This window comes from Exophiala mesophila, assembly GCF_000836275.1.
Source record: "Exophiala mesophila strain CBS 40295 unplaced genomic scaffold supercont1.6, whole genome shotgun sequence".
NCBI lineage: Eukaryota > Fungi > Ascomycota > Eurotiomycetes > Chaetothyriales > Herpotrichiellaceae > Exophiala > Exophiala mesophila.
Window position 1 is genome coordinate 2,056,370 of NW_015622509.1, and position 13,230 is coordinate 2,069,599.

At 51.0% G+C, this 13,230-nt stretch overlaps 5 protein-coding genes across 6 annotated transcripts; 3 read left to right on the forward strand and 2 right to left on the reverse strand.

Annotated features, from left to right (window-relative positions):
- Positions 1–1,531: 1,531 nt before the first annotated feature.
- On the forward strand, positions 1,532–2,713 carry PV10_08620 (uncharacterized protein). Its single transcript, XM_016373663.1, has one exon. It carries the CDS (start codon positions 1,700–1,702, stop codon positions 2,660–2,662), a length of 963 nt encoding a protein of 320 aa, XP_016220574.1. The 5' UTR covers positions 1,532–1,699; the 3' UTR covers positions 2,663–2,713.
- Positions 2,714–3,053: 340 nt separating this feature from the next.
- Positions 3,054–4,086, forward strand: PV10_08621 (uncharacterized protein). The gene has a single exon (XM_016373664.1). The coding sequence runs from the start codon at positions 3,222–3,224 to the stop codon at positions 3,909–3,911; it is 690 nt and encodes a 229-aa protein (XP_016220575.1). The 5' UTR covers positions 3,054–3,221; the 3' UTR covers positions 3,912–4,086.
- Positions 4,087–4,475: 389 nt separating this feature from the next.
- On the forward strand, positions 4,476–7,343 carry PV10_08622. 2 transcript variants are annotated; one of them, XM_016373665.1, is made up of 3 exons: positions 4,476–4,962; positions 5,034–5,358; positions 5,413–7,343. In XM_016373665.1, the coding sequence occupies exons 1-3, from the start codon at positions 4,625–4,627 to the stop codon at positions 7,057–7,059; spliced, it is 2,310 nt and encodes a 769-aa protein (XP_016220576.1). In that variant the 5' UTR covers positions 4,476–4,624; the 3' UTR covers positions 7,060–7,343. The 2 variants fall into 2 exon arrangements, with proteins under 2 accessions (XP_016220576.1, XP_016220577.1); XM_016373666.1 differs by having other exon boundaries at positions 4,476–5,358.
- Positions 7,222–9,086, reverse strand: PV10_08623 (uncharacterized protein). Its single transcript, XM_016373667.1, has 3 exons — positions 8,595–9,086; positions 8,302–8,365; positions 7,222–8,207 (listed from the first exon to the last, which is right to left on the reverse strand). Exons 1-3 carry the CDS (start codon positions 8,670–8,672, stop codon positions 7,573–7,575), a joined length of 777 nt encoding a protein of 258 aa, XP_016220578.1. The 5' UTR covers positions 8,673–9,086; the 3' UTR covers positions 7,222–7,572.
- Positions 9,087–9,443: 357 nt separating this feature from the next.
- Positions 9,444–11,124, reverse strand: PV10_08624 (uncharacterized protein). The gene is made up of 2 exons (XM_016373668.1): positions 10,507–11,124; positions 9,444–10,396 (listed from the first exon to the last, which is right to left on the reverse strand). The coding sequence occupies exon 2, from the start codon at positions 10,184–10,186 to the stop codon at positions 9,860–9,862; it is 327 nt and encodes a 108-aa protein (XP_016220579.1). The 5' UTR covers positions 10,187–10,396; positions 10,507–11,124; the 3' UTR covers positions 9,444–9,859.
- Between the last annotated feature and the right edge of the window lie 2,106 nt (positions 11,125–13,230).

Genomic DNA, 13,230 nt, shown 5'->3' on the forward strand with positions numbered 1-13,230 from the left:
TAAACTAGTTTCTATAACCGCTTCTGCTCCTCTGATTGCCATGGCGAAAATAATCTCGGTTCGTCTTGCCGTGGCGGATAGCTCTGGTGAAGCACCGATCCCGCACGTGGTTCTCCTCCACCATCCGTGGCGTTGAAATCTTGGAATGCAATTTCGATCCTCTGTGGCTTGCGGACCAGATTGACATCATGCCATTCGATCATCATTTCTGTTCCAAACATCTAGACTTGACACGGATGCTGCATACACTTTGTGATTTTGTTGTGTAGTAGTGATGATGCAATGGTGTCGATCATAATCATACGTCAAGGCCTATCTGTGCTCTACGAGTGCCATTCAATGGCCGACACCATGGTGATGCTCATGGAAGGCATCTCCTAACATTCAACTTCCCGAAGAATTACCTCTCTTTGACTGTGTTTCTTGTTTGATCCTATATGCAATCTCTCACTGTCCAAGACAATGATACCCGACGCGACGCGTATGTACTGTAATAACTAGGTGAGCAGCATCGCAAATTCTCCTGTACAACGATGACGACTTTGCATGGCTTCATTCACCGTAGACTCGTCATTATTCTTAGGCGCCGTCATCGCCCACTGACACCCGGCCTTTGGTGACTAGAGTCGCGCTCTGATTTTGACTTGCAGGCTGCGCCAGAACCGGTAATGCGGAACGATGAGGAGCCTGAACAACCGTCTCCATATACGGAGTATGTACATGATGCCCTTAGTTAGGCAGCAGAGTTCTGACGGCCACTTGCGAGTATTACTGTGCCTGCCTCTCAAGGGAAGCACATCGCCTGTACTAATTTTAGACTCCCCTCTGAGGAAGACTCCAGACCTTCGATACTCGCAGGTCTCGTTGCAGATGTGCCTCTGGAGCTGCTACACTTTTAAATTTATCTGGAACTCCGTACTCAATGAGTCGTTCTGGCCATCATAGCCTATATGCACAGATGCACGATATCAGAGCTCGCATCAAATTACCGTTTGGTGAGGGTGCAATGAATGTTGGGGGCCGACCGACCTAGAACCCGAGTCTACTAACAACTTGGCTTCCCTTCCCTGTGCCTGAGCGAGGAATTATTACTGCATTTTGTGCTGACTGTCATCATGTCTCGAAGGAGTCTATCTCAAGTAAATCAACGTCTCAAGACCTTCAAAGCAGAATGGCCGCTTTCAGTAGCAGCCTCATCCCCCGAGGCTCTGTGTCGAAAATGTCAGCATTAATGAATTGCATTGCCTGGCTGGCTATGTCGACATACCAAAATAGGCTCTGGGGCTGTGAATCCCGCAGCATCCATGGCGTGCAGCAGTCCTTTGTCATATTCTACATTGCCATTCCTTCGCGCCAGCAATGATTGAACCCATTTTCTCTAACAATCCGCCTAATCTGTCAAGCTTGATCCCATCGCTAGGCCGACGGCTAGACGAACTCCTGCGAGCAGACAGTTGTTCGATTACATCCTAACCAGTTCTACCCGATCCTTTATGGATATCCTATCTCTTTTGGCCCCTACAGGAGGTAGCCAGTCTCTCACCCCCCAAACTTAGAGTGATGAGGCTTGTTACCAATACGCCCGATACACTACGGCGCGCCAACGTAGCATTTCTGGCCCGTTATTTGTCTTGGTAGGCGTCCCTAATGGCTTTAGGTATAGTCCAACTTGGTCGAGCTCGCCACAGGAATCTGATATATGGGGGAAGTCTCTTTCGTCTCACATGCTAAGACTGATCCAACGGAGTCATCATCGGCATCACTGATCACGGCGGCTGAACAAATCACGTTTCGTCAGTCACTTACCGCCCCGAGCAACCCTCCGGGAAAGAAGACAACCTCAGTCCTCGCCCGTGGACGAGCATCAACGTGGCATGACCCGACCCCTCAAGCGCTCATCGAGAGCCAACGCATCTGCATTCCGCCATCTAACAGGACATTGATGGAGGGTTTTAATATGTGGACCAGCGATCATCGCACCCTTCGACAAACGACCTCGACTCGGCAACTGAGATTCAGCACTTCTCAGCATCTGGTCTCGCAGCCTCCAAACTCCAAACTCTGGGATGGAATACCGACGGCATATCAGCCAGTCGTACGACGAGAAGCTCGTCTCGTTCCAGGTTATTATTCCACATCTCATGGTCTGGCCAATGTGCCCGGACCACCACCTCGTCCACGGACCGTTTCACCACGGCCGATATCTCAAGCATTACACGGACCCGTGACGCCGACGCTTAGCCACCCTAATCCAAATACTTATCGACGGAGATCGGCCTTGGATCTACGAAACAATCCGTGGCAGGGCTCCGTTCGATCGGAGAGAGTTGTAGATGCAACAAAGTCGATGAAGGTGGAGATAGCCACGGCCCTTCCGCCCGAACATCTAGATCCGCCACCACCCTACTCGGAGTACATGCCCCCGTATGACTTCACTCGTCGACATCGATCCTCTAGCTATCATGCATCGATGACAGGGTCAGCTCATCAATACGTACCTTATAACCCCGCGAGTTATCAGGCCGTCAACACGTCTACGTTGCCCACAATCGGCCGAACACTACCCCCAACTCCTATATCACCAATCAACAGTCTTGACGCAGAATATTTGGCATTGAGGAAAGCCAGACAGAGGCAACATAGGCGGAGTATGGGAGTGTGATCACATCATCGGTGGATCTAGATGAGAGGGCGATTCATGACGCTGGAGGGGGAGGGGGTGGGGTTAGATCGTTCCATTGATCTGGAACCAGCCTCGAATCTGAAACTTGAAACTCCTCGATCTGTCAAGCATGCGAATCTGATGCATGATGCGCGAGAGTTCGTCCATTGTCCCAGCCTCCCCATCCCGCTCCCCGCGTGCTATATACCAGCACCTCGACAAGGCTGGGAAGGAGATGTGCACGGACCAACTCGGGTCTAGGCCCATGGCTCGGGGCTTTCCACACGAGGGCAAAGACCACCCACCCTTTGGCCGCGTAAGGCGTGAATGTGGAAGGATATCAGGATCTGGGAACCCCTTGGCTGCACGAGCCTTGTAGTCCAACTTTGATAAATCATGGGCAACCTCCTCGTGGGTTGTATCTTACAATTCTCATTCTGTTTCATCTTTCTCAAGGCTTTACTGAATTGATCCATTGCTTCAGAACTGTGGCATTATCGCTCGCTCACCTACTCAAACGTGCTGTCATCCATCTACTTCCCATCCCAAACCTACCAGAATGGCACCAATGATCTTGGACACGACGACATCTCCACCACAAAACACCAGTCACGATCCTAGCTCTGGCCACTTTCTGTGGATGCAAGATGTACCGCCAGAAATGGTAGTAGTTGGAATCGTTGCCATCTCAATAGCCACCGCCCTGATATTTGCGGGGATAGCATATGTCATCGTTCGAGTCTGTCGGCGGGTAAATCCAGCCGATAGCCTCGAATCCGGAATGCAACAAGTCTGTCCGATGGAAGAAAGAAGGGAAAGCAACTGGCTTCAAAGGCACAGTGAAGGCCTGTGGAACGACTTTATTGGAGAAGACGATCTCAAGTCTCACTTCTCCAAGCCGTCAACAATGTCGAGAATGTTCTCCATTGCCTCGGTGTCCACCTTGGATGCCGGAAGATGTCCTTTGGATAGACGACCGTCTCCATTGCAAAGACATCCACTCACCCGAACCGATACGGCAACATCAAAAGACGCGCTTCTAGGATCGCCCGCAAAAATTCCCAGCCATGAATTCAGTGTCTGTAGACCAGCTTGGTGGGACCAGGAGCTGGATCTTATCCCAACTGATGACTCTCCTCGACCTCGAGCTGCATCGCAACCTCATCCATATACCGACAAGACTTCTTTTGAGGACCTCAAGTCCCGCAAACAGAGCTTGCCAGTATGGCAGATTCTTGGGACAAAGTGATGGAATGGTGACCATGGAAGCAGGAGACGTGGTCAATACGGGGAGGGAGAAAGGATTAGGAATATGCAAAGGTGATGCTCTGGAATGAATGGCCACGATAACGACGATAGCGATGATGCAAAGTGTGTACTGACCTGACCGTATTTGAATATGCTTTTGAGCAGACATGTATTTGTAGTGGAAACATACAATATTCACAGCTGAATGTTATGATTGAATCTCTTAAAGACAGCACCGACCATAGCCTCAGTCACGTGGTATAGTAAAATCACATGACCTCGCCTTCATTTTTATCACGTGATCTTATCAACTTCTCCTCTTCATCTTTCATCATCGCAAGTTAAGGTCCTCACTCCAGTTCCATCACGGACCATTCGTCGATCGGTCATGAAGAGCCATTCGAGCCTCATCTTGTCGGCCCAGAGACCAATCAGAATGTCCAACTTCAACCATGATATTGACCAAATACCTATTGAAATCGGCAGCAAAGCAAAGGTTGGTCTTAATGTCCTCAAACTCAGTTTGTCAAACACGTTTCTTCAATGTGTGTATGCATGACTACTTCTCTCTCAAGCCCCCCCTGTTCCTGTCCCTGTTCCTGATTTGAAACAACTCTTCGCTTCCTCAACTTTCTCCATACCCAGACCTTGAAATTGAATACATCTTGAACTAAAAGACCACCAAAAATCCTCAACCCAGCAATAAAATTGAAAATGCTTCTTAACCCTTCACATAAGGTGACATTCAGTGGCCTGCCGCCCGACATCCTCGATGCCTATGTCCGTTATAAAAAGGGCACACGAGCCTTAGTGGCCTGGTTCGTTTCATACAGCAATGCGCCGAATCGGAAGGTCAAGAGTTTACCCATCAAAGAGCTGGCATCTCTAGCACAAGTGATTGCCAGTTCATTGAAACAGCTTCCAGATGTCATTCATTTTCATTTTCGTGAGACGATCGCGGCTCGAAACAGACTCAGCAAGCATTTTCGTGGAACTATTGATGCTTCTGATGACGAGGTAGATACTGTCAATCATGAACATTTCACTTCGAGGTAAGTTGATGTCCCTGTGGCATCGGCATCATGCCTTTCAAGATGGTGGGAGTGAAGCTTACTTCGACAAGTCTTTCTCGAATCTATGCCGACCTATGTGTCTCCTGCGGGAAACCTGAACATCAGCCAAGAGACCTGCGGCGGACTCGCAAGTCGTCTTTGATCTCTGAAGGGGGCCTCATCAATCATTATGAAGCCTTGACTGTCCAAGACGTTGAAGACGTGGCAGATGACTCGTCCGAGACTTCGAATACTTCAGCTTCAGCTTCGACTTCACCTTCGGAGTGTTCAGAATGCATCGCAGTAGCTCCACCGCATTGCGATGGCTCAGGACTCGACGTCTTCTTGGCTGATGATGATCTCGGTAGAGCTATGGAAGTCACCGCAACAATTCAAGTGAGTTTAACTATTCCCCTCGATTACCCCTGACATGACTGACACCAGGATAAGCGTGCTCAAGACATAGTCAACTCTGTCGAACGATGCTGGGAGTCTGCGGGACAAGGTGAAATCTCTTTTGTCACCGCTGCGTTCATGACAAACGTTGGCTTCGCATCTCTTCGTCGACTGGGCCTCGAGTTACTCGAACAGGACATAAAACTCGACATATCAGACCTACATCAGATATGCTGCAGTATTGGCGGGAAAGACGGTCCTGAATCGAGTCACCGCTTACTTGACACCCTTCAAGAAGTCGAGAGATCACTAGGCCACTACCGAGATGGACATCAGCTTACACCCATCTCGTCATGCGCCTCCTGTGTACAAAAACCTGCTGATTACATCCAATCACCTTCCATCCATAACCACACCCGACCCAAACTCCTCGATGCCATCATCGACAACATCATCCATTTAGTCGTCACCCCATCCCCTCCATCCAACATTGTCCGAACCAGTACCCCCGTCTACGCCGACGTCGGCTATTTCCTCACCCACCGTGATCAAGAGCCCCAATCCTGGTCTGCTATCATGGGCCTCCACCTCTTGAACCAAGGCTACAAAACCTACCTCTCATCCACCCCGACTCCAAACCTCATATCCAAACATCGCATCACGGCCCTCCAACTCGCCCAACAAGCCCTCAGCCACGTCACATCCATTGTCAACGACAAAACCTGCTTCCCTTGCCGCTGCACCCAAACGCTAGGCTACCACCTCCAAACGCTCGAACACGACCTCCTCGACTTCAGCCGCCATAAATGCTGGGACCTATATTTCCAATCTCCCTGGGTGGCCGGCACCCACGTATTAGAAATCCTGGATCTATGCCACTATTACGGCATGCGACTGATTAATTATCGACATTACGTGGGCGCCGTGCTACATTCATATAATGTCTTGCAGAAACTCGGCGGTCTGGAACAGATTCCCGTGCTGGAAGATCTATGCGAATTGTTTCACGATGTGCTGTTCCCCGGTGGGGTCAGGCCCAGTTATAGTTACCGTTCCTGTTGGGGAAGATATGTGGGAGCGAGATTGAAGTTCAAAAAGGGCCATAAGAATAGGAATAGTAGAGATAGTTGGTGTATGGCTATCCCTGCGCATGCGGCGAGACGGGCGGCCGGGTTGGGATCGACTCGTGAGAGCGGACCGCAGCAAGGTCTGACGATGGATTGTTTGATTTTCCGGTTAATAAAGCAGGGGTATCATGTTGGTGATGAGGATTGGGGTTTACAGGAGGGTGAGATGAATGATGCGGCGCATGACTTGACGACGGTGGCGAGGAATATGCAGATTCTATCGTCGAGGGTGGAGGAGTCGATTACTTGGTCTTCGTCATCAGGAGGAGAAGGAGGAGGAGGATCTCGACTTCCCATGTCGCGACTCAATCTGTTGGCTGTCTTTCAGAAATGTGTCGATGTGGTGAAGCGGCTATCGGACGAAACGCATACGGGAAAGGATGAGCAAGGGATTAATTGCATTTGTTTCGCATCGGCCATTCTGACGGGCGCGGACCGTATCTCTGAGGCTCGTCGTCTCGGGAGGATGGAGGCCTGGACTAAGAATGAACGTGCCTGTATTACCCAGGCGAAGGCTGTCATCTCTGATGTCTTTGCTGGTCTTTCTCCTGATCATCTTCTGTGGAAGATATGAGTGAGGCCTGTGGGTGGCTGACATGGTCCATGGTCGATGGTGAATGTCTGTTTGATGGTTTGGAAATGTCGATGATCAACGAGCTATGGGTGTATGAGGTTTAGCATGACGTTTAGGATGACGTTGTCGATCGGGCATGGCGACGTACGTGGTAGTGTTGAATCAAGATCTCGTAACGATGTATGTAGGTGCTCCTATTTGGTTGAGCTACGTCGCGTATCTGTGAAGACATGGCACGGCTCTGGCCCATTTCAACTAAAGAATAAAACATGATTGACGATGCATCCTATAGATCAAACGGATATTCTGAAATGATTCCTTGTCTCGACGACTATGTCCATGTCATTGCCGTGAGACTGCTTTCTGGTGCTAAAAAGTAGAATCCGCGGCATCTTATCCACTGTAGCAACAACGAGCGCGAGAGCATCGTCTGAACTCTCGAGCATCAAGGACGTGATTAAACCCCGATAGACCCAACCACCCGACTCCAAAGCAAATCCACATAGGATTATTCTAGCAAGCACAGTTGTCACCTCCCTTCTGTTTTGTCCGATCGGCCAAATTGACTCTGGCCTCTTCAGCGCGGTTGGCGGCACCGCTCAAGGCAGCCTGGGTTCCGCCACCACTTGCGCCTCTTGATCCTTTCAGGCTAGTCTCAGGAATGGCATTGGCAATAGCACTGAACACATCCGCAACGTTGACACCAGTCTTGGCGCTTGTCTCGAAAAACAGGAGTGATTCCTCCTCAGCATATGACTTTGCTTCGCGAGTCGAGATCTTTCTTGCGTCACCGTCATCAGTAGGTTCGGCCTCGCCAGGCTCGCCGTCTCCTTCTGTGCCTGACTCGGCGTCCGAGGCAGCTGGTGTTTCTTCGGCATCGGATGATGAAGATTCCGCGCACAGATCTAGTTTGTTTCCAACCAGGGCAATGACGATTCCAGGGGAAGCTTGTCGCTGCAATTCTGCAACCCAATGTTTTGCCTTGGTCAAGGAGGTGGGCTTGGTCAGGTCGTACACGACAAGTGCGGCCTGGGCGTTGCGGTAGTACATGGGCGCCAACGACGCGAAACGTTCTTGGCCCGCGGTGTCCCAGATTTCGAACTTGATGATTCGATTGGGAAGAGAGATTTTCTGCGTCAGAAAAGCCGCTGTATCGTCATCTACGTCAGCATGGCGCGTTGCATTTGATGAGGCAGTCATTGAGGCTGGGGGGATCAACAGGACAGGCGACCGGGGACTCACCTCCAATGGTTGGTTCTTTATTTTCTTGGAAATCATTGTTAACGAAGCGGAGAACCAAAGATGACTGGTAAGTCAGACGTCAGCAAGGGCGGTAAAAGCATTGAGAACAAGTGTTTAGGACAAGTGATGTGGGGATAAGGTCTCGCGATGACATGGGTACAGCCAAAAGGACCCGATGAGAAATTGGTGTCCAAAAAATGGTAGGAGAAGAGGGAATGAAGAAGAGGCAGACAGAGGAGGCTATCGAATGCCGAACGTCGGTTTGTGTCGCCTAGGATGGATGTACGACCCACCTTTCCAACGGCAGCCTCGCCCAGTAGCACAAGCTTGACGCTGCTGCTAGGTTTGGGGGCTGATGAATTGTCTGCCATGCTCTTGAGATATAGGGTGTGTCAGGTGATAATTTGAGGCAGGCCTGGACAACAGTCGGCGTGTTCGCTGTTGGGATCAATGTCAAGTATGACTTTTAGTCAAGTGCTGACAGAGTAAGGGCCGCTCGAATCTGGGAGGAGAGAGGGATCGAGAACACCGACGCCGTGTCAATTGTGGAAGAGGAGGGAGGACAGGTTGAGCGACGAGTGGCAGCAGGCACCAGGTGTGGACTAGCGGGATTTACCACACAGTGCCGCGAAGGGGGATTGGGCCGATAGACAGGAAGACTGGTGACTGCTTGAGGGTCTAACAGATGCGATGGAGATGAAGTAAGGAGTCCACTGGAGGAGAGAGTTGGGTGGAATGCGAATGAAGATGTTGAGTTGTGTGTAGTTGTGCTGGAGGGACAAGAAGTTGGAGTTGGAGTTGACGACGACGGCGACCCGCTTGCATTTAAGACTAATATGCTTGACCATTGAATATTACGGTGGGATATTCAGACAGTTGTAGCATTGGGATTTTCCTTTGTCTGCGCCCTCATCCAGAACGAAGCGCCACCAAACACCCTCGCCTCGACAACACATCTCCTGCATGCATCCTTCAATCGCATTCTATTCTTCTGTGCATCTGCGACCCGGAGGTCTCATGCATTTGTCCAATCCCGTGATCTGCTGCAAAAGCCCCTCATGTTTGCGGAACTTTATCTACGCGAGGTGGTGAGGTGGTTAATTGGCACGGCTATCAATATCAGTCCAAGTCATCTTGCGAGTGTTTTTTTACTCTTTTCATCATATTAATCTCATACAGACTAGGTGCAACTAGGATGAATCACTGCTTTCAGTGCGTCGTCTATCGTGAGTCTTCAGTCCCACGGCAGACCAGCCGTCCACTCAGGCATCCGTCCTTCAGGCAGACATGACAGTCTGCGCCCGCTCTATTGAGTCGACGAGTGAAGAGCTCCGCCTCTTGACGATGCCCTTGATTGCTTCGTCCAGACCCACCCGACCATGGGCAAAGGCACTGCCACAGCCCGGCGCGCCCAGAAAAGCATGAACCAGAAAATGTGATGACCCGAGTCGTGGAAAAATCTATTGCATGTCCAATGAACCCTCGTACCAGATCGCTCTTTTTCCATTCCCGAACCCCAACCCAGATGTCCCCTCGAGTCTAGTTGAAACGCCGAACCCTAAATCGACTTTTGCGGCACCATAAAAGATGTGTTTGTTGAAAAGTGGTTGTACAAGAAAGGTCGTGTGGTTGGAAATGATCCCTGAAAAGATTCATGGTGCGCCGTACATGCAACAAGGGTGGTAATAACACGATTAATGTGTCGCCGAGAACGCTCAAATCTTGAAGCGAAGTATTTGTACAGGGTAATTCGAAAGAAACGCACGTAGGAGATTGCAATCTTGTTGTTTGCGCTGTTGGAACAATGTTGGTCAGCAGCACAGGCGAGTCGTGCTGACTGAATGCACGGCTGTGCTGTCAGAGCCGTTGTTGCCCGACTCGACATGGTCAGCAACCCATGTCATGAGCGGACCACAGGTAGGTCCATCACCCGTCTCCGCTTGTGCTCGGGGCTTGTTGTTGGAACCGAGAGGAGGATCAATGATGACGGGGTTTCGGTGGTGGCTTGGGCTTGGGCACGCCTGTGGTGTCATAGGCGCCACGACCCATGTCGCAGGGTGTCGTTGACTGTGTTGAAGTCATGGTGGAAATCTGTCTGGTGGAAAAATGTCAGTAAAGATTGTTGACCAGAATTGCATCCAGGGATGTAAAAGGTGGTGGATTATATAGCCTATTGACAAACGGGAATTCTGGGCATTGACTCACGTTCAAAACGACGTCGAGTGATGAGTGAGATGGTACCAGACTGCACCAGGGAACCGCAACAGTCACCACGCACGTTGTACAAGGGGATGTCTCTGACTGACGGAGGCGATTTCTCTTTGTAAGAGAATTATAGGGTTGTCAAGGGAGGAATGCGGGATCAAGAAAGGAGTGGTCGCGCGTGTCGACTATTTGAGTTTCCCAACTGTCAAAATCCGGACCCAGACGGTCGGGCAGAGAGGGCTGGCGCAGTGAGCCAAGGGGAGTTGATCCCGGGCAACAAGGTGGCCGTCGGGTGCAAAAGCTGTCGAGACTGGGACAAATATCACAGGTAGTTTTGGAGGTCTCGGGTATCTTGATTGCAGACAGATTGGATGCCAGACCGGACTGATCCAGGAGGACTCGAGATTGGGTGTATTGAGAGTCTGGTCGGGGTGGATCCAGCGTGTCCAAGTATCTGATGTATCGACTTTTTGGGGGGGCGTGATTTAGCGATCGGCTCAGCCAGGGCAGGTTTCTCGCTTGCAGACAAACTCAAAAGACCAGTAAATTCAATTATCAACCCAGGCAACGTAAAAAGTTCATGTAAAAAAGTGAGAGGAGAGGTGCGGCAAGCAAAAGTCGAACGTGTAACAAAAAGTTGCGTCGACTTTCTGGCGACATAAGGGGATTAAAAGTCAAGCTGCAGTTACCCCCTTTCGGTACCTCGGAATCTCAATGCTGAAGGTGGACTTTGCGCGGATGGATCCACAGGGCATCCTTTCTGGCACCAGGACCCTAAGCCTTCTCCCTGTGATCCATTTTCCAGCTTCCCGTACCGTGCCAGAAAACCGGATAGTGGAACCCGTGGTGAGGGCGACCGAGTCTAAATCTGTTAGCCTTGACACCCCTTCTCAACCACACGTCGCCCGGCCCAAGCTTGTCCAGGGTTGTGCGGATGGCCAGGGGAGGTGATTGGTTCCCTTGTCCTGTGACTACTCCGTAAGTCCAAGGTTGGCCATGCCTGTGTACTCCGTATGCGACTCCCGAAGACGCGCCTCGAGTCGAGTGTTCTCGTTTAAAGCGGTCCGACAACTCAGGGTCAGCCTCTCTGGTATTGCATGGTTGTCCAGGATGGTGCAAGAGAAGGGTGATCGCCCTAAAACGAGCAGGATCATTATCCGGAACAAGTTGTGCGTTTCCACGGTTCCAAGAGAGGGAGGCGTCCGGAACGCGTCTCAAGTCTCTCTTTGGCCCACGCTCTAAAACGTAGGGAAGGTGATCCGTGATCGTAGTGTGCACAAGAAGGCGCCTGCACAGTTCGAATCGAAGCGTGGAAAGCTAATGACGCATCCGGAGAGGTTCCAGGACCCAGGGGGTCCGAACCTGGGCGCCCTCGGCGGCTGAGCCTTGAGAAGAATGTTCACCCAGAGCAGCCTGTCACGCCTGTAGACACCTATACATCCAGCCTACCCACGCCACAGCCAGGTCCGCAGCACCACAGCTGGTGGGGTGGCAGCTCGTGTCCCAGATTACTGGATTGCTGGAAACCACCCGTCGGCCACTTGGACTAGGCCATGCTTGGGATGACGGCTCATTGGGAAGGCCATCAGACCCCCATCAAGCCACTCAGCCAACGACAAACCTGACAAACCTGACAAACCTGACACACCTTTCAACGATTGTGTCATTCAGCTTGATCAAGTATTGAAGGCACATCACTCTGCTTGTGGCGATAATGACGCGTGGAGGCGGCCGGGGAAGACGTTGAATGAGTAAATGCAGATACATAGAGTTTGCCCTGTCTTGCTGTGACTTGTGTCACATGTGGGCATTTAATCTAGAGTGAGAAGAGTAAAGAATGACGTGCCAGAAAAAACTTCTGCCATTTTGGGGAGATTTGCCGTCATTGTACACCTGTTTCAAGAAGCAAATGGACCACCCACGCTGTAGAAAAGTGGCCTATTACTGGGCACGGGATAATATGCATAGAAAACGGTGACTATCAATGGCAACAAGTGATAAGCAGATTGGGAGAGCAGGCTAAAGGTGGGATGAAATGGGATGAAGTTCTGTGGAAGAGTTCCTTCTGCCTGAGTTACAGTTCGTGATCGCGCCTTCCCTATGCAAATCTCTCTTTCCTCTACTCAATTCAATTCGTGGCAGGAGCGACCCCGAGTGGGAGTTGAGTGTGCTGCGCCTACCTTGATTTGAATCAATCACACATTTTTCACACATTTCAATTATTGGCTGCGATGTTGAAAATTCCAACCATTCGACCTCGTAGTCAATCGTCTAGAACGAATCGATAATGCACCCTCGAAGTTGGAAGCACCTATTTGTCCACCCCAGCAAACTCGCCTTACAGGCGTGGAGCCCCTCGGCCCTCGGGCCCACTTGGGCACGGAAAGGAAGCCCAGCAGCCTTCTTGTCTCGATGGAAAACTCAAGGTGCCACCCTCCCCTCCCTCAATCCTCGGTGCCTCGCTACGATGGCTGACACTCTCCAGACTAATATTCACACTTCACTTCGGGGAGCCAGTGTATTGGAGCCGCAGACCCATCGGGTTACCCACTGGCGTTCTTTTGACTCCCGGGAGCTGACATGGGCTGCTCCCATCGAGTCCACTGATACGCCGGTACCTGCGCAAGCGCCCTCACAAGCGTGATCAAGGCAGAGAGCCACAAAGGCCCCCCCGGCCCCATCCATGCGTTCGGGGATTTATTGCAGTACCGCAATATCCCATTC